General features: G+C 43.0%; 2 protein-coding genes across 3 annotated transcripts in view; both read left to right on the top strand.

Annotated features, from left to right (window-relative positions):
* Positions 1-22495, top strand: part of SLC15A1 (solute carrier family 15 member 1) — a 61949-nt gene extending 39454 nt beyond the window's left edge. Inside the window, exons 18-23 of the mRNA XM_068984376.1 lie at positions 389-438; positions 6321-6428; positions 6557-6665; positions 19697-19840; positions 21068-21175; positions 22304-22495. Of these exons, the coding sequence (XP_068840477.1) occupies positions 389-438; positions 6321-6428; positions 6557-6665; positions 19697-19840; positions 21068-21175; positions 22304-22495 (711 nt within the window). The remainder of the gene's footprint in view (positions 1-388; positions 439-6320; positions 6429-6556; positions 6666-19696; positions 19841-21067; positions 21176-22303) is intronic.
* LOC138089186 (ras GTPase-activating protein-binding protein 2-like) lies at positions 7198-16606 on the top strand. 2 transcript variants are annotated; one of them, XM_068984592.1, is made up of 3 exons: positions 7198-7514; positions 15475-15883; positions 15983-16606. In XM_068984592.1, exons 1-3 carry the CDS (start codon positions 7198-7200, stop codon positions 16604-16606), a joined length of 1350 nt encoding a protein of 449 aa, XP_068840693.1. The 2 variants fall into 2 exon arrangements, with proteins under 2 accessions (XP_068840693.1, XP_068840691.1); XM_068984590.1 differs by having other exon boundaries at positions 15475-16606.
* Positions 22496-25291: the final 2796 nt, after the last annotated feature.

Genomic DNA, 25291 nt, shown 5'->3' with positions numbered 1-25291 from the left:
TGCAGGAGACATAAGAGAGGTGGGTTCGATCCCTGGGTCAGAGGGATCCCCTGGAGAAGGAAATGGCAACCCACTCCAGTATTCTTGCCTGGAGAATGCCATGGACAGAGGAGCCTGGCGGGCTACAGTCCGCAGGGTCGCAGAGAGTCAGACACGACTTAAGTGACTTAGCATGCACTCACAATACAAAATAAAAAAGTTTTTAAAAATTGTGAAGGCTCCTTTTAACTTCACATAAACCAAGGCTGAGTGGTGGAGACTGACTAATTTAATCACGGTGCCCTTGGCTCCTAGAATAAATACCCCCAGCACTCTCCTTCTCTAAAGCCTGAGCTGTTCATTGGAACTTATTCTAAGGAATTAGATTTGATAATGTTTTCTTTCTCAGGTAAAAGATGGCCTTAACCAGAAGCCAGAAAAAGGGAGAAATGGAATCAGGTATGTGTACTTCTTTAACACTTAAGTTATATCAGCATCTTATGGAAGTAATGTGTACCCATGGTAAAATCCAGCTGTAACAAGGATATCAGATGAGAGTCTGGGGTTTCCCCCAAGAATGTGAGGCCAGTTCACTATTTTTTAAATCATAAATAAAATCCATCATCTTAATCTACTAAAGAGGAAAATCCACATCATCAAATCAATTGATGCGGAAAAAAGATTTGATAAAATTCAGCATCCATTCATTTAACAACCCTCAGCAAACTAGGAGCTGAAGGGAAGGAAGTTCCTTATTCTGAAAAAGTACTGGCCTTCCCTGATGGTCCAGCGGTTAAGAGTCCACCTGCCAGTGCAGGGGGCACAGGTTCAGACTCTGGTCAGGGAAGATTCTACATGCCACGGGGCAACTAAGCTTGCTCCACAAGTACTGAGCCCACATACTGCAACTGCTGAAGCCTGGGTATGCTAGAGCCCACGCTCCACAAGAGAAGCCCCCACAATGGGAAGCCCGTGCACCACAGAAGAGTAGCCCCCGCTCACCGCAACTAGAGAAAGCCCGTGCGCAGCAGCAAAGACCCAGCACAGCAAAATAAACAGAATTTAAAGAAATCCCAGCTAACGTTGCACTTAATGGCAGACGTCTAAATGCTCCCCCCTGCAAAATCAGGAACTAGGTCAGGTCGCCTACTCCATTCTTTTTCAAGATCCTTGCAGATGCTAGTGCCATGAGGCAAGAAAAATATGTAAGAACATCTAGATTGGAAAGGAAGAAATAAAACTCTCTCCACACGCAAAAGGCATGAATGTCTACATCACAAGTCCCATGGACTCGATAGCAAAAGCTCATAGACTCACTAAGTGAGTTTAGGAGGGTTACAGGATACAAGGCCAATAACAAGACAAACGTATTTGTATATACCAGCAATAAATGACTGGAAGCTATACCTGTTCAGTTCAGTTCAGTTGAGTCACTCAGTCATGTCCGACTCTTTGCGACCCCATGAATCGTAGCACGCCAGGCCTCCCTGTCCATCACCAACTCCCAGAGTTTACTCAAACTCCCGTCCATCGAGTCAGTGATGCCATCCAACCATCTCATCCTCTGTCATCCCCTTCTCCTCCTGCCCCCAACCCTCCCACCATCAGGATCTTTTCCAATGAGTCAGCTCTTCACATGAGGTGGCCAAAGTACTGGAGTTTCAGCTTCAGCATCATTCCCTCCAAAGAAATCCCAGGGCTGATCTCCATCAGAATGGACTGGTTGGATCTTCTTGCAGTCTAACGGACTCTCAACAGTCTTCTCCAACACCACAGTTCAAAAGCATCAATTCTTCGGCACTCAGCTTTCTTCACAGTCCAACTCTCACATCCATACATGGCTACTGGAAAAACCATAGCCTTGACCAGATGGACCTTAGTCGGCAAAGTAATGTCTTGGCTTTTATATTAAAAAGCATATTAGCTATCTAGGTTGGTCATAACTTTTCTTCCAAGGAGTAAGCGTCTTTTAATTTCATGGCTACAGTCACCATCTGCAGTGATTTTGGAGCCCCCGAAAATAAAGTCTGACCCTGTTTCCACTGTTTCCCCATCTATTTCCCAAGAAGTGATGGGACCAGATGCCATGATCTTCGTTTTCTGCATGTTGAGCTTTAAGCCAACTTTTTCACTCTCCTCTTTCACTTTCATCAAGAGGCTTTTTACTTCCTCTTCACTTTCTGCCGTAAGGGTGGTGTCATCTGCATATCTGAGGTTATTGGTATTTCTCCCGGCAATCTTGATTCCAGCTTATGCTTCTTCCAGTCCAGCGTTTCTCATGATGTACTCTGCATATAAGTTAAATAAGCAGGGTGACAATATACAGCCTTGACGTACTCCTTTTCCTATTTGGAACCAGTCTGTTGTTTCATGTCCAGTTCTAACTGTTGCTTCCTGACCTGAATATAGGTTTCTCAAGAGGCAGGTCAGATGGTCTGGTATTCCCATCTCTTTCAGAATTTTCCACAGTTTATTGTGGTCCACACAGTCAAAGGCTTTGGCATAGTTAATAAAGCAGAAATAGATGTTTTTCTGGAACTCTCTTGATGATCCAGCAGATGTTGGCAATTTGATCTCTGGTTCCTCTGCCTTTTCTAAAACCAGCTTGAACATCTGGAAGTTCACGGTTCACATACTGCTAAAGCCTGGCTTGGAGAATTTTGAGCATTACTTTACTAGCATGTGAGATGAGTGCAATTGTGCGGTAGTTTGAGCATTCTTTGGCAGTCCCTTTCTTTGGAATTGGAATGAAAACTGACCTTTTCCAGTCCTGTGGCCACTGCTGAGTTTTCCAAATTTACTGGCATATTGAGTGCAGCACTTTCACAGCATCATCTTTCAGGATTTGAAATAGCTCTACTGGAATTCCATCACCTCCACTAGCTTTGTTCATAGTGATGCTTTCTAAGGCCCACTTGGCTTCACATTCCAAAATGTCTAGCTCTAGGTGAGTGATCACACCATTGTGATTATCTGGGTCATGAAGATCTTTTTTGTACAGTTCTTCTGTGTATTCTTGCCACCTCTTCTTAATATCTTCTGCTTCTGTTAGGTCCATACCATTTCTGTCCTTTATTGAGACTATCTCTGCATGAAATGTTCCCTTGGTATCTCTAATTTTCTTAAAGCGATCTCTAGTCTTTCCCAGTCTATTGTTTTCCTCGATTTCTTTGCATTGATCACTGAGGAAGGCTTTATCTCTCCTTGGTAGTCTTTGGAACTCTGCATTCAGATGCTTATATCTTTCCTTTTCTCCTTTGCTTTTCGCCTCTCTTCTTTTCACAGCTATTTGTAAGGCCTCCCCAGACAGCCATTTTGCTTTTTTGCATTTCTTTTCCATGGGGATGGTCTTGATCCCTGTCTCCTGTACAATGTCAGGAACCTCCGTCCATAGTTCATCAGGCACTCTGTCTATCAGATCTAGTCCCTTAAATCTATTTCTCGCTTCTACTGTATAATCATAAGGGATTTGATTTAGGTCATACCTGCATGGTCTAGTGGTTTCCCCCACTTTCTTCAATTTAAGTCTGAATTTGGCAACAAGGAGTTCATGATCTGAGCCACAGTCAGCTCCCAGTCTTGTTTTTGCTAACTGTATAGAGCTTCTCCATCTTTGGCTGCAAAGAATATAATCAATGTGATTTCGGTGTTGACCATCTGGTGATGTCCATGTGTAGAGTCTTCTGTGTTATTGGAAGAGGGTGTTTGCTATGACCAGTGCATTTTCTTGGCAAAACTCTATTAGGCTTTGCCTTGCTTCATTCCATACTCCAAGGCCAAATTTGCCTGTTACTCCAGGTGTTTCTTGACTTCCTACTTTAGCATTCCAGTCCCCTATAATGAAAAGGACATCTTTTTTGGGTGTTAGTTCTAAAAGGTCTTGTAGGTCTTCATAGAACCATTCAACTTCAGCCTCTTCAGTGTTACTGGTTGGGGCATAGGCTTGGATTACGATTATATTGAATGGTTTGCCTTGGAAACAAACAGAGATCATTCTGTCGTTTTTGAGACTGCAGCCAAGTACTGCATTTTGGACTCTTTTGTTGACCATGATGGCTACTCCATTTCTTCTAAGGGATTCCTGCCATAAAGCCTATTTATTTTTAATTGAAGAGGAACAAATATCTCTCCCCTAGTTATTCTTCAAGGAACCGGTCCTATGTGTGTCACTTTCTCAGCTGGTTCCCACTGAGAAAACTTTGTAGCTTAGATCCTGGTGCTCCTAAGAGGCCAAAGCCAAGGGTCCCTTAATGGGACGTAGGATTTGCCCTAGTCAAAACTCTTAGAGCTCAGTAGGTCTCGAACCTCTGCTTTCCTCACCCTTCAAAGAGCTCAGACTGTGTTTGCTGCTTATGCTTTCCTATTTTCTGTGTGTATATGGGAACACATCTGATATTTGTGATGCTGCCTTTTTTTTTTCCCTCAGATTATTTCCATTCTTACTGGTATCTCGTACCAACCCTAAGACATAAGTCAGGCAGGCAATAGTACTCAAGTGTTAGGGTAATATTTTAAGTATTATGTCTTATAATATACAAAGCCAGGCCCCAGGCCCAAGGGTCTACTCCTAATTTCATGCTATTTCCACTGTCTGTGTTTCAGATGGTTCATCTTAGTGTTCTATAAAAGTGGCATTTCCAGTTTGGAGCAGAATTCACTCTGTTAGGCTCCATCAGGTTCCGTTTTCTACTTGAATCACCTGTCAAATGACACACGTCAAATGCCTAAGGACTTCTGGACTTGAATTTCATTCATAAAAATGTTCCCTCAGTCCCTGGAATTTGACCAATATTACTTATTGCCACAAACGTAGATGAAATTTGGCCACCGTTGACAAAAAAATTAATAGTCCATCTAAAGAAGAAATAGAGAATTTTATTTGAGCCGATCTGAGAAGTATAACCCAGGAAGCACTCTTCCAAAAAACTCTTGAGACCTGCTCCACTTGTTAGAAGTCAAAGGTACTTCATTTATACAAAGGTACTTCAAAATATACATTTTTGAGACAAAAGAATTATGCATCAAAATGACACACTGACATTTTTGCATCAGGCTCACCAAAAACACAGGGGCCAGATCTGAATGTACAAAGTGAGCAGCAGGTAACCATGATCCCTTACTGAATAAGGAAGCCATGTTACCTTCCAAGGACTCACATTGCTGGCATCAGAGGAAACAAAACAAAAAGCATTGAACTCTGCAGTGGAGCCAGCTTTCTCACCTTTGAGGAGGTCTGGTTAATGTATAATGAAGACACATGCCACTAGGGAGGGCTCAGTATGGGTAAGAAATATATTATGCTTCATTTTCTTGTCCTGCCTTGAAACATAAATTTTATTCCATCACCCTATATTTTATGGATGTGAAAGTTACATTGTTCTCTATGGTACTTGAGTATATACCATTATCACTTCTCATTCTCTAAAGTAGATCATCTGTATACCTTCACTCGTGTCTCTGTCAGAAAAGACCCACCGGTCTTATTTGGGGCAGCGCACTTCTCCTCCCTGGGGCAGTATAAGAATGTCAGAGTCTTCTCTAGCCTGGAACATTTGAGGAAGCGTCCTCTAACCATTTGTCCCCCTGGTCACCACCTATATGGTCCTCTGGAGGAAATAACTCAATGGGTCCCATGGAAGCTTGGGCACAGGGGACACTGCAGAGACTAGAAACCTTGGGACCCAGCGCCCAGTGCTCCTGGGCGTCCCATCCCAGCCGTATTCCTACGGGATGCTGGTCACTGTTACCCTGTGGTCTGCAGGCATAGGTCTCTACCGTCTAAAGGGAATTCCTTAAAACTCTCTCTGCTTCCTGGGCTGGCCCAAGTCATCCTCTCCACTCCTTGGAGCCCCTCCTTGCCTGAGGGTGCTCTTTAAGAAGGTAAAGGAAATAACTGGGCTTCTCTGACCCCCAAAAGAAGCCCCAGTTGGAGACTGACCTTTAGGTACTCAGCAACTTCTGCTTTTGGTCGTTTACCGCCTTGGCTCTCAAGTTTTTGGAGTAAGAAGCCCAAAGACACGGCTGCCTTCTGGAAAGAGATCAGCACCTATTTCAACCCATACGTAACATCCCCAAATATCACTGAAATAGTTGCTAGTTACAAAGTAGTTAGAAGCGTTCCCAGCATTTCACTGTGTCAAATAAATTCTTTTAGGTGTGTTCTAATGAGCAGGCAAGCAAAGACAAACCTAGACTTGGTTACTTTCTGTCTTTATACTCTAGAAGTCTTCTGCAAACATCTTAAATTCCTTCCAAAAGGAAACAGAGCCCAGCTTCAAGTGCAACATACTGTGACCTGGAGCAAATAGTCCGCTCACAAGACGGATGGTTTTCTGTTTCAGATTCGTTAATGCTTTTGGCGAGAGCTTCAGCGTCACAATGGATGGGGAAGTTTACAACAATGTCTCCGGTCACAATGCCAGTGAATATCTTTTTTTCTCTTCTGGCGTGTAAGTGCCTGCAATGGCCGCTTTGCTCTACAGTTCAAGGGTTTTGAGCCTTTTTCTTTAAATAGTACATTGAAGATTTCAATACCAAGAATGTTAACCTGTATTAACCTTTTTTTTTTTTTTTTTAGAAAGAGCTTCACAATAAACTCACCAGAGATTTCACAACAGTGTGAAAAACAGTTCAAAACATCCTACCTTGAATTTGGTAGTGCGTTTACCTATGTAATCACCAGAAAGGTTAGTGATTCATTGCGCTGAATCAGACATGCCACTCAAACGTTATTGATGAGAGTCCTTGCAAACAGAACGTAGGAATGATTTAATGGAGTAATATAAGGGTGTGTATTTTAAACAAGTTTAGGATTAATTCAGTTCACCACTAATTCTTTAGTTTATCATTGCCTTAAGTTCGCTGTTAGAATAAAATTACACAGACCGACTTACTCTAAAAATTCACGTTGGGTGCGAGCCCGGCCCTGCCGGCAGGGGACCTCACGGATTGTGTACGCATTTTGGCTTGCAAGGTGTTTAATTGTTGCCGGGCGGGACTTACTGCAAGCTGTCAAGTCTGGGGTTGTATTTTGTTGAGTAGAAAGAGAAATTTTCCTTCAGCCGACGTGACAGGGCTTTGTTTGGTGAAAAAAAAGGGTACTTGAGCCCCCTCATTCCATTGCCACGGGAGGGCGCATTTCTCAGCTTTTGCTCTTCCAACCTGCTAAAAGGAATTCCTGGATCTAAACACCAGTATTTGACATTGTGCAGCAAAGAAATGGTTATGGAGAAGCCCAGTCCGCTGCTTGTAGGGCGGGAGTTTGTGAGGCAATATTATACTTTGCTGAATAAAGCTCCAGAATATTTACACAGGTTTTATGGCAGGAATTCTTATGTTCATGGTGGAGTAGATGCTAGTGGAAAGCCCCAGGAGGCTGTCTATGGCCAAAATGATATACACCACAAAGTATTATCTCTGAACTTCAGCGAATGTCATACTAAAATTCGTCACGTGGATGCTCATGCAACCTTGAGTGATGGAGTAGTGGTCCAGGTCATGGGTTTGCTGTCTAACAGTGGACAACCAGAGAGGAAGTGCCGCGGCCAGCACAAGCAAGAGTCGCACCTGCAAAGGGAGAGAAACGGAGCGTCCCCGCGTGGAAAAATAAGAGAGAGAGACAAAAGATGGGGTTGAGAGGATCAGACCCACTATGTCTGATGCCTTCCTTTATTAGGCCACGGTATTTATAGGGTAAAGTACGTGATTTAAGACATGTACAAGGTTATTCTTTAATCTCAAAATACAATCACCAGACCCCTACCATTGTGTACAGAATTTCAATAAGATAATCTATCTTTTATGATACGTGTATAGGATAATCAATCTTCTAGGACATGTTGCAGGAACAAGACATCCTGGAGCAAGACGACCTGGAGCCTTAAGGGCTACAAGAATTCTTGAGGGTGGCGGGACAGGGAGCTTAGGACAACGCCTAAGGCTCTGCATACCTGCGGAGCAGCTCCCAGGACTTAACCCTTCACGGGCCGTCCCCCGCAGCTCCCCTCTCTTTATTTTTTAAAAGCTCTATAAGATGTCGGTGCTGCAACATGTTTTTATGTATCAGAATTTTTACATGTAAAACTTCTTTAACAATACTACGAATAAGACAAGGAGCCAGACAAATCACGATAAGCACAACAATCAAAACCGTGCCCATAGTAATTATGCTTCGCCATAGTGATTGCAGGCTAGGGAAGTTAGAAAATAAATTTTGCACAAAATTGTTAACAGCATCAGCAATATTTAAAGTAGCTTTAGGAGAATTTTCAATATCAAGAATTTCATTATGTAATTGCAATAGATCTAGAGAGACATTAGTATTAAACCAAATTCCTTGTAGATGTTTTTTCACCTTATCCCAAGGAAAGTCAGATGTATTATAAACCTTTTTAGTAACACAGATCCATTTATAATTAGCATGACATTGAATTTTCATGCGAAAGCTAATGCTCTGAACTTGTTCTCCTAGAACTCTAACTGCATCATATAAAGCTGATAATCTATCTTCTATTTTTCTATCTATATCTTCTTGTGTTCCCATTACTTTAGTAACATTATATGACAAGGAATCTACAGTATGAGCAGCTTGAATGGATTGTGCTAAAGATACAGAAGCGGTAACAGCAGTTGCTATAAGGGTGATTAAGGATACTATACCCAGAATAATCAGGCTCACACTTCTTTCAGTGCGGCTAAGAGCCGTGTTAATGCGTTGTAGCAATTCTAAAGCAGTCTCGTCATACCAAGTTTCAGTTATTTCAACAGGTAACATTACAAAAGCAGGTTGTTTTACTATTAAAACTTGTTCTCCTTTTGCAACACCTCTTATGCAATTGGTAAGTATGCAATTAGAACAATTTAAATGATAAATATTCGATGACAATGTTATTTCCATATGGCCTTGTATCAACATGAATGGGTAAGGGACACAAGCTCGGGGATATAAAAATCCCGTAACTTTTACATTACCATATTTACTCCCACTGGTACTGGGTTCAAAATATATCCTAGTACCATGACCAAAAGCAGCCAAAAGTTTCCACAGTTCTGTTTGAAATATCTGAGCAGTGTTTACAGAGAGAATGGGTGGATACTGTCCTCGATATTCAGGAAAATCAGGCTTTCCCACAGGTGTCCAGTCCCATAAAAAAGTGGTATTGGCATTGTTGATGTTGTACACCGACGCAACTCGGGCTCGACATAAAGTCCAAGGAGTGTCTATTCCCATGCGGATGCTTCGATGTTTGCCACAAAACGGAATGTCGAGAGGTCCAGTTCCGTCACGGTGCGATCTTTTTCCGGTTTTTTCATTGATGCCAGAAATAGTCACTCGAGGATAGGATATATCAGCTGACACCTGTATACAGTGAGGATGCTGTAATTGATAAGAAAAGCACATAGGATATTGCGTAGTAAGACCATAAAAGGAAATATTAGCTTGCTGAGGGGAAATATGAGTATCGGATTTTCCTCCTAAAAGACTTGTGTCGTTGACATAGACAGGCACTATTTCTTTATCCCATCCCACTGATTGAATCATAGGCGGATCAGGAATGTATGCCCAAAAAGCCGTAGCCTCTCCGTTTTGTATCCGCTGTAACAACAACAATAACATGAGCAAGATATTGGTAGGTGTTGCTGGAGGTTGTACATGAGCCTCATTCCAAGCATGTCGCATTAACGCTTCAATCTGCCTTTGGGTAGGCAGCTCACTCGTGGGCTCGCTCAATGTCATGCGGCGTATTTGATGTATCAGGGAGTTCCTCCGTCGCGCGCACCAGCCTCTCCGGGATCCAGCGCGGCGCTTCGGCATTCTGTGGAAAAACACAAACATGTCCCCGTCCCCATATTAATACAGGGTCTGGCCCATACCACAGATTGGTAAGTGGATCCTTCCATCGTACAAGTGGTTTTTTGCAGGAGGGCTGTTCTCCCCAAAAACGTTGGGCTGCTGAATTGCCTTCTGCGTCTAAAGTTAAAAAGTTTAGAACATAAAGAGCATGATTTAAGGCGTTATGCGGTGAGGGACTATACAGTTCATTCCCCTTTTTTTGTTTTAATAATTGATGTTTAATGCGTTGATGGGCTCGTTCCACAATACCTTGTCCCTGTGGATTATAGGGAATTCCTGTCTTATGATGAATTTGAAAAGAAAGACAAAAACGTTGGAAAGAACGGCTAGTATAACCGGGTCCATTATCAGTTTTAAGGGTGTGTGGGGTTCCTGAAATAGAAAAGCAAAAAAGCAAATGTTGAATACAATGACGAGTTGATTCTCCAGTATGAAGGGAAGCCATGAGAAAATGGGAAAAAGTGTCGATAGAGACATGAACATATTTGAGACGCCCAAATTGAGGAATGTGAGTGACATCTGTTTGCCAAAGGTGATTAGGGCGTAAACCTCGAGGGTTAATTCCATATTGAGGGAGAACAAAGAATTGAGGACAGGTAGAGCAAGATTTTACGATTTGTCGTGCAGCTTCACGGGAAATCTTAAATTGCAACCGTAAAGAATGACTATTTTGGTGATGCAAGTTATGAGATTTTTGAGCTGCATCGATAGCTGATTGAAAAAACACCTGTTTAGTAAGAACGTCCGCAATGTGATTGCCTTGTACCAGGGCACCAGGAAGGGTGGAATGTGCACGAATATGTCCAAAAAAACACGGGTATTGACGACGGTGAAGGGCCTGTTGAATTAATGTAAATAAGTTAAGAACGTCAGGAGAGGTTGTGCCAATAATTGGAACAGTTTCAATCATCTGTAAAGCACCGACCACATAGGAACTGTCTGTAAATAAATTGAAAGAAGTGGGTACAGTTAGTAATGCTTGATGGACTGCAAATAATTCTACAACCTGGGCAGAAGAGAAACTGGTATGCGTATAATAGGTTTGATGGTTAATAATTAAAGCTGCAGTACCATTAGAAGATCCATCTGTAAATATAAGTGTTGCTTCAGGAATGGGTTGTCGGCGAACTATTTTTGGAAAAATAAAGGCATGAAGGCTAGCGAATTGTAGCAATTTATCAGAAGGATAATGATGAGTAATCCGTCCTGGGTAATTTGCGAAAGCTATAGGCCAATTATCTGAAAATTGAAAAAGCCAATTTTGTTGTTCCAAAGCATAAGGAATACAAACGAAAGGGGGTTCCATACCAAAATATTGGATGGCTTCATGACGTCCTTTTGCTACAACTTTTGCAACAAGCTCATAATAAGGAAGCAAATGTTTAGTTGGAGTAGCCGATAGATATATCCATCGCAAAGGCTTATCTTGATAAAGAACCCCTGTAGGTGCTCGTGGGGTGGAAAGTATATACAGACCCCATGATCGTTGGTAATCAAGATAAGTAATCTGTTGTTGTCTAATAGCTTCTTCTATTGATTGTAAGGCTGATCGTGCTTCTAAAGAAAGTGTTCGGGGTGACGCAGGGTCAGAGTCACCTTTAAGGATGTCAAATAATGGTTGCAAGGTGTAAGTGGGTAATTTTAAATAAGGGCGTATCCAATTAATATCTCCCAGGAGCTTTTGAAAATCGTTTAGAGTTTTCAAATGATCAGTCTGTAACTTGACTAATTGAGTACTATAAGCCCGAGGATATAGGGAGAAGCCCAAATAATTATAGGGAAAGTGAGTTTGAATTTTTTCATCAGCTATGACAAGACCATTAAGACTCAAGTGTTGTTTTAGAATAAAAAAGGCTTGATACAATAGATGTTCGTCAGCATGAGCTAATAATATATCATCCATATAATGAACTAAATATAACTGAGGAAAACGCTGACGAACAGGAGCTAACGCTGCGGCAACAAACTTTTGACACAATGTAGGGCTATTAGCCATTCCTTGTGGAAGGACTCTCCATTGATAGCGTTGCATAGGCTCTTTAAAATTAACAGAGGGCAAACTAAAAGCAAATCTTTTACAATCTTGGGGTGCAAGAGGAATAGTGTAAAAGCAATCTTTTAAATCTATAACAATGATAAAGGATTTGTCAGGTATAGCGGAAGGGGTGGGTAGCCCAGGTTGTAGGGCTCCCATATGCATCATTGTTTCATTTACCTTACGAAGGTCTTGTAGTAATCTCCATTTTCCTGATTTCTTTTTAATAACAAAAATTGGGGAATTCCATGCAGAGGTAGAAGGTTCAATATGCCCAAGTCTCAGCTGTTCCTGCACCAGCTGTTGTGCGGCGGACAGTTTTTCTTGTGTTAGGGGCCACTGATCGACCCATACCGGTTCCTCAGATTTCCAATCAATAGGATCGGCATGTGTCACAGGAGAATCAGAGGTCCCTAGGGAAAACACCCCAAGCCTTTTCGACTCTGATTAGATTTTAAATCAAGGGGTAAAATGATGCCTTGATGTTGTTTGCCTAAACCTTGGTTGGGGAGTAAACCCTGATCTAACATTAAATCTGTTATGATGGGTGAAGGACTATATAAATATACACCCATTTTACTTAATATATCACGCCCCCACAGATTAACTGGAAGATGGGGCAGAATATAGGGTTTAAATTGGCCTGAATGGCCGTCTTTATCCTTCCAAGTAAGAAGGGACGAACTTTGTTCTGGATTAGTAGTTTGGCCAATACCTTGAAGAGTAGAAATGGCTATTTGTTTAGGCCATGTAGTGGGCCAGTGTTTATCAGAAATAACACTAATATCAGCCCCTGTATCAAGCACTCCGCGGAAAAGCTTACCATTGACGTGCAGTTCAAATTCTGGTCGTGCCTCGGTAACATTTTGCACCCAATAGGCGTCAGAGGACCCGAAACCTTTGTCCTGACGATCTCGGTTAATTGTTCTTCCTTGTATAACTAATGGAACTAAAAGGAGTTGAGCTATACGTTGTCCTGCATTGATTACAATAATTTTGTTAGGAGCGGAGGCTAATATTTTTATCTCTCCTGTATAATCAGAGTCAATTACACCAGGATGAATAAGTATTCCTTTTAAAGATGCACTGCTGCGCCCCAAAAGCAGTCCAGCAGTTCCTGGAGGTAAAGGCCCAAACACCCCTGTAGCAAGGGTTTGAACCCCCATCTCCGGAGTCAATACTGTGTAGGAGGTGGCACAGAGGTCCAATCCCGCGCTGCCTCTTGTGGCTCGATAGAGGTCTGCAATGGTTCTTTGGGAACCTGCAGTGTTGCCCCATAACATTGTTTCGGGGCCAGGGGCTGGCCCCTCACCCAGTTTCCCGAAACCGGGGGTAAAGGATTACCTTGAACATCCGTCTTAGAACGACAATCTCGGGCCCAATGCTTTCCTTTTTTACATCGTGGACATGGAGTAGGAGGATTAGCAGGAGTTTGTTGCCGTTGTTTTTGGGGGCACATTACAGCTCGATGGCCAGGTTGACCACAAACAAAACAACCTGAATTACCTGACTTTTGATATCCTTTCTTGTTCCTGGCTTGTTGCTGAAAAAGTACCTCTTTAATGCCTTTTCCTTGCAAAGCCGCTGCCATGGCAATGCCTTGCATGTAGGAGGGTCCAATGTCAGCACAAATGCGAATATAATCAGACAGATCTCCCTTCTTTCTGTAAGGTCGTAAAGCAGCTTGACAGGCAGAGTTAGCATTTTCATAAGCCAATTGTTTTGCCAATACTATCCCAGCTTTTTCATCCGACATTATCTTACCTATAGTCTCTAAGAGTCGTGCCACGAAGTCCTGATAAGGCTCATCAGGTCCCTGTCGGACTTTTGAAAGATCTTCTGTCTTAGTACTGGAGCTAGGAAGTTTTTTCCATGCCTGTCTGGCTGCATTTGATATTTGTGCATATGCACCAGGTAAAAAATTAAGTTGAGTGTTAGTAGCCTGGAAAGCGCCTTCACCAATTAACATTTCATAGGAGGTTTGTATACCTTGCTGCCGATTAATATCAGCTATGTGGGCACATTGTTCAAAATATTCAGATTTCCATAATAAATAATCTCCCCCTGAAAGACAAGCTCTAGCTATTTGTTTCCAATCATTTGGGGGTAGATTCTGAGTACCCAGATTTTCTATCATAGCAATAGTGAATGGAGCGGTAGGACCGTATTGTGAACAAGAGACCTTTAACTCTTTCAACTGTTTGAAAGGCAGTGCTTCATAGAAACGCTGGTTATTATTTTCAAAGACAGGAAAAGCAAGGGAAAAATCGGAGACAACCTCACCAAGTCGTTGTGCTTGTCTCAATGCCTTTTGTAGCGGAGACACCATCTCAGATGGAGGAGGAGGAGGCCCCGGAGGGGGATCGAGACCAGCAACAACGGAAGGAGCATAGGCAGGAGGGAGAGGTGGAGCAGAAGGGGATTTTAAACTGTTACTAGGAAACTTAATTCCTGAGTTCTGCAAAGCAACAGTGAGATTTTTTAAACATTCAACCAAATCATCTTTAGATATTGACACCCCCTTTTCTTGTGCCAAAAAACCCCAATCTTCTTGATGGTATTTAGCAGCCTCTTCATCTAATTCTGCCTCATCTGTGGAGGAAAGTGAGTCATCACTATCTGAAAGACGCGATAGGTTACAAAACAGAGGGTCACCTTCAATTCCCTCGGGAACATGAAGAGGATTTTCTTCCTGTTTTAATAAGTTTCCTAAACGCTTTAATTCATCATTATCAAAGTCCAAGCAATCACGAATTAGTGTCCAAAAGGATAAAGTTTCTACAGGAATCTTTTCAGGGCCATGTAAAGTATAATGAGTCCGAATTTGTTCCCCTACCTTTTTCCACGTCTCTAAGCTCACCGTGCCTTCTCTGGGGAACCAAGGACAAACTTCTTCAATAAATGAAAGAAAATTGATTAATTTAGGTTTAGAAATAGTAATTCCCCGGTGTTTTAACATTACAGATAGCATATGTACAAAGAGTTGACGACTATGCGTCTGTCCCATATTTATACTCTCAACGATATACCTTACTGCTCCTTCCTTGATAGTCGCTAGTATACTTATATACTCACTCTTTGCGACTTAATATGAGCAGTGGCGAGGAGAAGCTGTCGATCTCGAGCCCCACGTTGGGCGCCACCTGCCGCGGCCAGCACAAGCAAGAGTCGCACCTGCAAAGGGAGAGAAACGGAGCGTCCCCGCGTGGAAAAATAAGAGAGAGAGACAAAAGATGGGGTTGAGAGGATCAGACCCACTATGTCTGATGCCTTCCTTTATTAGGCCACGGTATTTATAGGGTAAAGTACGTGATTTAAGACATGTACAAGGTTATTCTTTAATCTCAAAATACAATCACCAGACCCCTACCATTGTGTACAGAATTTCAATAAGATAATCTATCTTTTATGATACGTGTATAGGATAATCAATCTTCTAGGACATGTTGCAGGAACAAGACATCCTGGAGCAAGACGACCTGGAGCCTTAAGGGCTACAAGAATTCTTGAGGGTGGCGGGACAGGGAGCTTAGGACAACGCCTAAGGCTCTGCATACCTGCGGAGCAGCTCCCAGGACTTAACCCTTCACGGGCCGTCCCCCGCAAGGAAGTTTATGCGAACCTCTGTTCTGGCTCCTGAAGGATCTGTTCCAAATAAGTTTTATGTTCACAATGATGTGTTTCGTTATGAAGATGAAGTATTTGGTGATTCTGAACCAGAACTCGATGAAGAATCAGAAGATGAAGCAGAGGAAGAACAAGAGGAAAGACAAGCGTCTCCAGAACCTGTGCAGGAGAATGCTAACAGTGGTTACTATGAAGCTCACCCTGTGACGAATGGCATAGAGGAGCCTTTAGAAGAATCCTCGCATGAACCTGAACCTGAGCCCGAATCTGAAACAAAGACTGAAGAGCTGAAACCTCCAGTGGAGGAGAAGAACTTGGAAGAGTTAGAGGAGAAGCCTGCTTCTCCTCCGCCTGCTGAACCTGTTTCTCTGCCACAGGAACCACCAAAGGCTTTCTCCTGGGCTTCAGTGACCAGTAAAAACCTGCCTCCTAGTGGCACTGTTTCTTCCTCTGGAATTCCACCCCATGTTAAAGCACCAGTCTCACAGCCGAGAGTGGAAGCTAAACCAGAAGTTCAATCTCAGCCACCTCGTGTGCGTGAACAACGACCTAGAGAGCGACCTGGTTTCCCTCGTAGAGGACCAAGACCAGGCAGAGGAGATATTGAACAGAATGAATCTGAGAACCGCAGAATAATTCGCTATCCAGATAGTCATCAACTCTTTGGTGGTAACTTGCCACATGATACTGATGAAAATGAACTGAAAGGGTTCTTCATGAGTTTTGGAAATGTTGTGGAACTTCGCATCAATACCAAGGGTGTTGGCGGAAAGCTTCCAAATTTTGGTTTTGTGGTTTTTGATGACTCCGAACCAGTTCAGAGAATCTTAATTGCAAAACCAATTATGTTTCGAGGGGAAGTACGTTTAAATGTGGAAGAGAAAAAGACAAGAGCGGCCAGAGAGCGAGAAACTCGAGGTGGTGGTGACGACCGCCGGGATATTAGGCGCGGTGATCGAGGTCCTGGTGGTCCCCGGGGAATAGCGGGCGGTGGCATGATGTGCGACCGGGACGGAAGAGGACCCCCTCCGAGAGGTGGCATGGCACAGAAACTTGGCTCTGGGAGAGGAGCCGGGCAGATGGAAGGCCGCTTCACAGGACAGCGTCGCTGAGGCTCCACTGTTGGCAGAGTCTTGGCAGTGGTACATTATTCATCGTGTTTGCATTCTTGTTAATTTTTTTTTTTGGCTTTGGAATGTGACACAGCCTTTTTGATCATTTCTTTGATGTGAAAAGCATCTTTCGGTTATCAGTTAAATTGAGGTGGATATTATTTCCCCAGTTTTACAACAGGATTCGCATTGTTAATTTATAAATCGAGACTTGGAGAATTAAGGACTGAGAAATGACCATATCTTAAACTGTCTACAACAAAGTGAACTTAAAAGGACATGCCCAACTGAATTCAGGTCCTTTGAGTCAAAAAAATCCTCTGCTGCACATTTTGTTTAAGTGTTACTGTTTCTGCCTATTATTGTTGGAAACACAAATAGTGCAATTTGTGCAATTGGAGAATCTTGCCTTTTTTTCTCGGCTCCCCCCAAAAACACAAACCAACAGAAACTCGTTATGCACTCATCAGAATGCACTAATGGGTACTCTGAACTCATTAACCTTGACATCTGCAACAGGAGGCAAGAGGGGAAAAAAATCTTTCATCTTTTTTTCCAGTAGAGCATAGTTTGTGAAATGATGAGGGCATTTTTACCTGCTTGCTGTGACCAGCGTGTGTACACATAAACCTTAACAAGACTACAAGTATATTCCAGAAGGAAGTCATTTAGTTATGAACGAAATAACAAAGCTCAGAACTTCAAATGCTATGGTCTTGCATGTTAGACCAGATTTAGTAGCTCCATATCTAAGGTGTCTTTCTACCTGCCCCTCTTCAGTACAGGGATGGCTGGCTGCTCAACACACTCCTCCTCCCCCTTTTCCTTTCTTTAAGCTGTGTACAGTGAAAATTGTCTTTACTGTGTTTTTGTTCTCTGGTAATGTAATACGCATGATGGTGCCTTCTATTAATACATCATTCCGGTCTTGCTGGTAATTTTGTACAGTATAGTGTATAAATTGCTGTGCTGCAAAGCCAAACAGCTGCAAAATGTTGAGAAATCATTGAAGTATATAAAAATTGCAGTATCTTTAAAATCAGTAAAATTGACTAGTATATTATTTACCTTGTTCTTCAGTTAACAACTCTGTGTTCTCTGTGGGAGGGAGTCTTGTGTGTTTGGGAGGCAGAGGGAAGGAGGAAGTCAGTTATTTGAGTCAAAGTCTCTTGTTGACTTTTCTCTTGGCCTGAAGGTGAACATTGAAGCGTATCACTTGAGAGGTGCTTGGAAAAGTCAGTCAACTTGATGTACATTTTTAGTGACCTTTTAAAAGCAGTCAGATTCCATAAATGGCATGTAAACCTGAAGTAAGGATACTGCAATTTTCAGAGAAAGAAGAACAGCAGCTCTTAAGTGTTTGCATTTTTTATTTGAGGGGGCAGGGAACTGTCATTCATTTTGCACAGTTCTTGACCTGATGTCAGCACCTGAGTGGCTCTGAATTTAAGTCTGGGATGACATCTTTTATTTTTACATGAATTTCTAAACAATTCTGTGAGCAAAGTTTGTAGCTGCTGGATTATTGTCTGTCTTTATAGAAAGTTCCAGTAAACCACAAATATGACAAAGGATTTTATGCTTGGAGTATTTGGTACCTACCAGTTTCTGATGTTTTAGGCCAGGAGTGGGGTAAATAAGTGTGACCACCTGAAGCTGCTTGTAGCATGGAAGGCTTCTCCATTCTGTCTTAGTAAAAACAAACAAAAAATGCACTTGACATAATAGCAAACTGTTTCTTAATTATGAAACTGTTTGCTATTTAGTAAACTAGCAGATGATGCACATATTTTGTTTTCCATGTACTGGGCAATGTAAGTAAAATTAAGCCTATCCCCTCTCTCCCCACCTTGAATGAGGTCTTCCATGTTCAAGGAAAAGTCTTGCACTGTTGGATATATTTTGGGGACACAGATTTCTCAGTTTCTATTTTGGGGGGCTTAAGGATTTTTTTTCCTGTTTAAAATACATTTACACTTTCTAATGTATAGTACTTGAAGTTCTTACAAGAAAATTACTTTCGAGTTTTGAAGCTTTTATTCAAACTGCTTTTAAATAAGTGGTTTCTTGTCAGTGTTTTATATATATATATATATATATATATAGCATATTGTTCCTCTTTCATTTCTTTCTCCTACTTCATTTGATATATATATATATGTAAAATTTTCAATCCAAGATATTGCCCTACCGCCCATGAAAACTGTTCTGGCACCAAAAGTAATGATAAATGTTAAGTGTAATAGAAAATTAAAGCAAAGAGCCATTCAGCTTCAGTCTTTACATACCATGAATAAAACTTTAAAACATCACATGGAGAAATTTACATGGTGATTGTTCACCTGCAGTACTGTGAACTTTTAACATTTTGTCCCCTTTTCAGTGAACCAAAGTAAAAATATTCATCTACCATAACTGTTATTTGCTGGGTTTTTTTAATTGTTGTTGTTGTTTGTTTTTATTTTTTGGATGGTAATATTCTATTCTATCCTTATGACACTATTGCAACCAAATTGGCTTTACCATCTTGGCTTTAGTAGGTATAGAAGACAATGGATTACCATCTTTATTGCTGTAATGTGTTAACCATTATATGCTAGTAGTATCTAGTTTAATTGTTTCAGGTGGAAAGTATTCTTTGAGTTTCCATTTTGAATGTGTTTGGACTAAACAAACAATAAACTACTGATGTCTGCAGCAAAAAAATAAAAATAAAAAATAAAATAAAATAAAATAAAAATAAAAATTCACGTTGACCGGTATCTGATGCTTCCTCGTAGACGCTTAACATAGACTTTGGAAACTTTTAGTTCAAAGAGCTGGCAATGTTTACAACAAACCTGACTTCCAACCTACTCTCTCGTTGAAGAGGAAAAAGCTAGTGAACAGACTTTCAAGTCTCACCAAGGCCATCCCAGTCCGAGGAGAAAATGCAGTGTTGCATGTTTACATTGACAAGGTGTACTTTCTGGATAGATTGTATGAGGTCACCCTGCAGGTCCAGGTGCAGTTGGCCGGGCTGTGCAATTTGTATTTTGAAAGCAGTCTCGATTTTCATGTCGTCTTCTTGTTTCTGCCTTCCTGGTTCAGAGTGACGGTTGCCCCGAACCAAAGATTTTCGAAGACATCTCCCCCAACACAGTCAGCATGGCTCTGCAGATCCCCCAGTACTTCCTCCTCACCTGTGGCGAGGTGGTCTTTTCCATCACCGGCCTGGAGTTCTCCTATTCTCAGGTTTCTTGTCTATTGGCTTGTACACCCCTCTCCTACAACCCTGCCTTCCAAAAATGCTGCTGGGACTTAATAATAAGCTGGAGTAGCCATGTACTTACAGTGTAAAAGAAAACTCTAGAAATGTGGATAGATTCTGGTAGATTCTACTGAACATGATTTCAGAGATTACCCAGTCTTATTTACTGAATAAGAATATTACTGTTTAGGGAATTCCCTGGCGATCCAGTGGTTAGGACTCCATGTTTTTTCAGCCAAGCGCACAGGTTCAATCCCTGGTTAGGAACCTGAGACCCCACAAGCCTCATGGTGAGGGCCCTCCCCGCCCAAAAAAAGGAATATTACTGTTTAGCATTATGAGTGTCCACCTACAGGTGTCCAAATTCCCAGTTATATGATAGGATTTGGGGTCCTAAGTAGGAAAAACTCTATTAATGACCATTACCAGGGTCAAGATGGTCAATGGCTTCCATGTTCTCAAAAACCCCATCCATAGCAGTGTTCACATGCAGGTCCTCATTGTCGTTAAGGTTCACTTGAGGTCTCTTCGTAACTCCCAGTAAACCCACCGATTAAGGTCTCACTCTTAAAACTTACAAAATAGTTTTGCTTTTGTGAACATTAGACTAATGAGGCACATTTTGCTGATACCTGTATTGGTTTATCACAATACGGTCAGAGCCGTCATAACCGCTGCATGCCTAGTCTTCACATTTTGCAGTAAAGACTGCCAGTATGAGCTGGATGATCCTTTTCTGCAGTGACCTCACAGTCTAGTTAAGGAGATGACTACAACACACGGTGACAAGAGTTTGCTTGGTGAGAAATTTTGGTGACTTGGCAGGAAAACCCTCCAAAGAGCAAGCTGACAACACAGAGAGCAGCCTCCACTCAGAGTGAAGGAGATGTCAGGCTGGGTGGCTTTGTTTGAAAATTCCTCTATGGAGATAGAATCGGTTCATCTGTAGATTCGTCCGTTTCACGAGGATGATAACTCTGCAAGCATGCAGAGAGTGAAGAACAAAGGACTCTTGCGTGCTCATACAACATGAGCATTTGGGATGTCTCATCATCCAAGTGATAGTCCTTTTTGCATTTAAAGCAACCCAGCTCTTAATGTGCCTTCTGGGGGTGTCAGCGGCCTCATTAAGGGTGTCATTGAGTTAGGCGTGATCTCCTGCTCTGCGCTTGGCGTCTAAGTTGGGACTCACTCTGTCTCATTCCCTTCAGGCTCCTTCCAACATGAAGTCGGTACTTCAGGCAGGATGGCTGTTGACTGTGGCCGTCGGCAACATCATCGTGCTTATTGTGGCAGGAGCAGGCCAGTTCAGTGAACAGGTATGGGTGCAAACAGAGATCCGTCTACCTCTGTCTTGTCTGTTGATGACCCTCCCTAGCCGTCTGGATATACACGTGGCCATCTCCGCCAATGGCCAAATAACACCCTCAGACCCAACCAGACAGAGCAGTTCCCAGACACCCTCACGGCCAGGCATGTGCTCATTCTGCTTGTTTCTCCTTGGTGTTACGCGGCCGGAATATAACCAGATGTAACCATGTGCGGTTAACAGGCTGTGCTGAGCTGTCTGCGCTCAGTTGCTCAGTCACGTCCAACTCTTTGCAACCCCATGGACTGTAGCCCACCAGCCACTTCTGTCCATGGAGATTCTCCAGGCAAGAATACTAGAGTGGTTTGCCACGTCCTCCTCCAGGGGATCTTCCCCATCCAGGGGTCAAACCCAGGGTCTCCCGCATTGCAGGCAGATTCTTTACTGTCTGAGCCACCAGGGAAGCCTGAGGTTAACATACTGACACCCTAATATCATTTACTAGCAAAGGAAACGTCTTTTCCTAGCTTCATTGAATGCAGCGTAATGGCCCCAAACCAAGCATGTTATCCAGAAAGTTTCATACCACCGAAAGTTAAAACCATTCTAAAGGTTGTCGTAATTTTTCCCATTTAAAATGAGGGCTTTTCTGGTTCTAGAACTCTATCCCTCAGCACTCAGCATCTCTGCCTCATACAAGAGCTGTCCCTTAGCTCATCAGATTCATTACCAGCCCCACCAAGACCCATCGGGGTCTGTCCTGCCTGCTCATGACCTCACGGTATTGCCAAATTTAGAACGTTTCAGCGTGTTCTTTTTCCCTCAAGAGTACTGCCTGGTGTTCTCTTGGTCCAGCTTTTTGCCGTAAGACTTGGGTTTTTAGAGATTTTTTTTCCCATTTTCTTATGGGTGTCTGCACTCCAGAGCTGTTAGAAAAATGTTATCATTACACTTGGGCCTTCAGGAAAAGCTGGCCATTCTGTATCTGCGGCCATAGCCTACCGATTTTCCCTAACAACTACATTCCCAACACCTTCGATCTGGATGTCGAAAGAAAAACTACCCGCAGTGTATACGTGCATTCCCGTAACCTGTACTGTTTTTGTGTTTTTCCTGCTCCAACTCAAACTCTTCGCAGTGGGCCGAGTACGTTCTGTTTGCGGCATTGCTTCTGGTCGTCTGCATAATATTTGCCATCATGGCTCGATTCTATACGTACGTCAACCCCGCAGAGATTGAAGCTCAGTTTGATGAGGATGACAAGGAGGATGACCTGGAAAAGAGTAACCCATACGCCAAGCCGGACTTCGTCTCACAGACACAAATGTGAATGTCAGGAAGCAAGCGGAGCCGGGGCTGGGCCCAGGGTGTGCCCAGGGGTCTGTCCCATGGGGGCAGGACACTCTGTTGGGTGGCCTCTGATGGGGAAGACTTCAGAACTGTGGACCAAACCAAGACAGCTGCTTTCTCAGCAGCTGGCAATGAACCTGAAACTCCAAAAGAAGTCCTTCTGTTTGTTTGTTTTTAGAGAAGTCTTATTTAAAGCGTGCGCACGCGCACACACACACACACACACACACGCACGCGCACACACACACACACACACACGCACACTTTTATAAGAGTCCATACTCTGCCTGAACTCCTTTTCCTAACACACAAATAAAGTTATTTTGGACTAACTTGAATTTTTGAAATGGTGGCCAAGTTCCATACTGTGTGCATTCGCACACTCTGTGGAAACAATGTTAAAGGAGGCAAAAAGTGAATGGTTAGGCTTTTGAATAGTACGTATTCATAATAAGGACCGGCTGGTATTAACTGATAACTCTACCTTCTGTTTTTAGTCCTGTTTTTCCGTTCCCTACCTCTTTGTAAATTATGTATAACTTGAAAAACCACTCAGGTAAAGGCAAGTCATGATTTTTGGAGTTTCAACGGTATGAAATAAACTCTCATTCTCAAGAGTAAGTGTCTGTGTACTGGGGGGGGCAGGGCAAGAAATTGTTAGTGTGCTTCCTGACTATGCAAGCGGTGCCCACTCATTGGAATTTCATCAAAAGGTGGCAAAAGCACAAACAAAGCAAGGCCCACATACAGGAAATTCCAGAAACAGGAAATGTCAAGGTTTGCTTCTTTGGGGCCTGCTTTTCTCATGGGCATCTCTAACCTATACTTCTCTTTTACTATTAGAAGCTTCCTATGTGCATATTTCTGTACCATCTCAAAGGGTTTATCTCAATACTCGTGAGCATTTTTCTGCTTGAATAAAAATCGTTCTAAAATACTGTAAATACTCCCTGCCCAGTTCATCCTATAGATACTTATCATACAACCATTCCCAGGTGTCAGACCCAGAATGAGTCTGCCTTGACACTCCAGAAAAAAACAAGCAACAGTTTATTTCAGACGTGCGCCCAGCTGTGAATGTAGGCACTGGCTCCTGGGTTTGGAGCTTGGATCTCTGAGACGCCTCTGCACAAGCTGATCATCACACAGTGGAGAGGGAACGACGCAGAGACAAAGTCCAGAGTGAGAAACGCGAATGCGATGAGCAAAGCTTGCTGAGGGATCTCTTCAGTCCTTCGGAGCAAGTCCCCACTCTCAGCGGAGGCTCCTCTTTCTTCCATGGGTATGTCACCTTTCTCTCCGCTCACCGCGACCCACCAGCTTCTGTCTCCTGTAATGTGGTGGGTTCTCTTTCCCATCAAAGGCAAAAAAAAAATCAGATCCTGAGACACTTAGTCCCGACCCACCCTCACTCACGCACCCCTCCTGGCCAAGTTCTCTTCGTCTTTGGGATCCAGGCCATCTGCTCCAACAATTGTCCTGTCCCTCAGTTTTGTTACTGATTTAAGTTGCATTGGACTTCCCTTGTGGCTCATCCGGTAGAGAATCCACCTGCAATGTGGGAGACCTGGGTTCGATCCCTGGGTCGGGAAGATCCCCTGGAGAAGGGAAAGGCTACCCACTCCAGTATTCTGGCCTGGAGAATTCCGCGCAGAAGTCCATGGTGTCACAAAGAGTCGGACACAACAGAGCAACTTTCCCTTTACTTTGAGTCGCGTGGACCCTGCTTGAGCCCTTGACCAAGCTGGGTTCAAGTAGACACGTAGCGTAACTGAAGCTGAGATTGACCGAGCACAAACTTTATTCAGTGGCCAAAGAATGGAGAAATGGAGACTGAGTTCACAGATCAACTTCTAACCCTCCTGGCTGAGAGAGATTTGATTTCAGAATAAAGACAAAAGGAGGTGGACTGAGGCTGATGATGGGGAAACATATGCCATCTACCCAGGGGGTGGTGGAGGGCTGTTTCAAGGAAGTGGAGTGCCGCTCTGCTTTTGCTGGTCCTCGGTGTCCGGTCATGGCCGTTGGTGGGGTATAATTTAATATGCTTATGATGCTAATAAAATCTGTGTATAATGAGACTCAGGGTCTGTCAGAGATCAGATTCTGCTGCCATCTTGGTCCCAGCTGGTTCCATCTGTCTGTTTGTTCATAGCTTCCTTGCTTATCTCTAGACCCTTTAAGATTTTTGCTCACACCTGCTACAGGTATGGTTGGCAGGTTTTGAACAAAAACATGTTCATGTTTCCCTGACAACGATTTGGCTGTCTCTCTTCTGCACTTCCAGCACTCACCCCTTGGGTATTGAGGCTGTCCAGCTTTCCCTGGATCAGAAGCTCTCTGACCAGAAGCTCTGTATCCTTTTGTCCATTTAATTTCCAGAAGTTGGCCTCTCTGTGTTAAATGCCAGTTTAAAATCTCTTGGACTGAGAGGAGTGAAATGGAAGAGGCTGAGAACTAACCATTCGGCAGGGATTTGAATGACCTCGTTGACAAACTCTAGTGTGAAAGGCTAGCTCTAAGGAACTATAACTTTTCTCTCCCTGGTCATTTCTACCCCCAACTTACACAGTGTGCCTTTGATGGGGTAAACCAGCAGTCACAGTGATGAGCACTCAGCTTCTTTACCCGACTCTTGTCAATAATCCAAGGAGGAAAGTGAGATCGCTCAGTCATGTCCGACTCTTTGCGACCCCATGGACTGTAGCCTACCAGGCTCCTCTGTCCATGGGATTTTCCAGGCAACAGTACTGGAGTGGATTGCCATTGCCTTCTC

The sequence above is a fragment of the Capricornis sumatraensis genome, chromosome 12, assembly GCF_032405125.1.
Source record: "Capricornis sumatraensis isolate serow.1 chromosome 12, serow.2, whole genome shotgun sequence".
Lineage (NCBI taxonomy): Eukaryota > Metazoa > Chordata > Mammalia > Artiodactyla > Bovidae > Capricornis > Capricornis sumatraensis.
The sequence above is the reverse complement of the archived record's forward strand: the minus strand, read 5'-3'. Positions and strand labels throughout refer to the sequence as shown.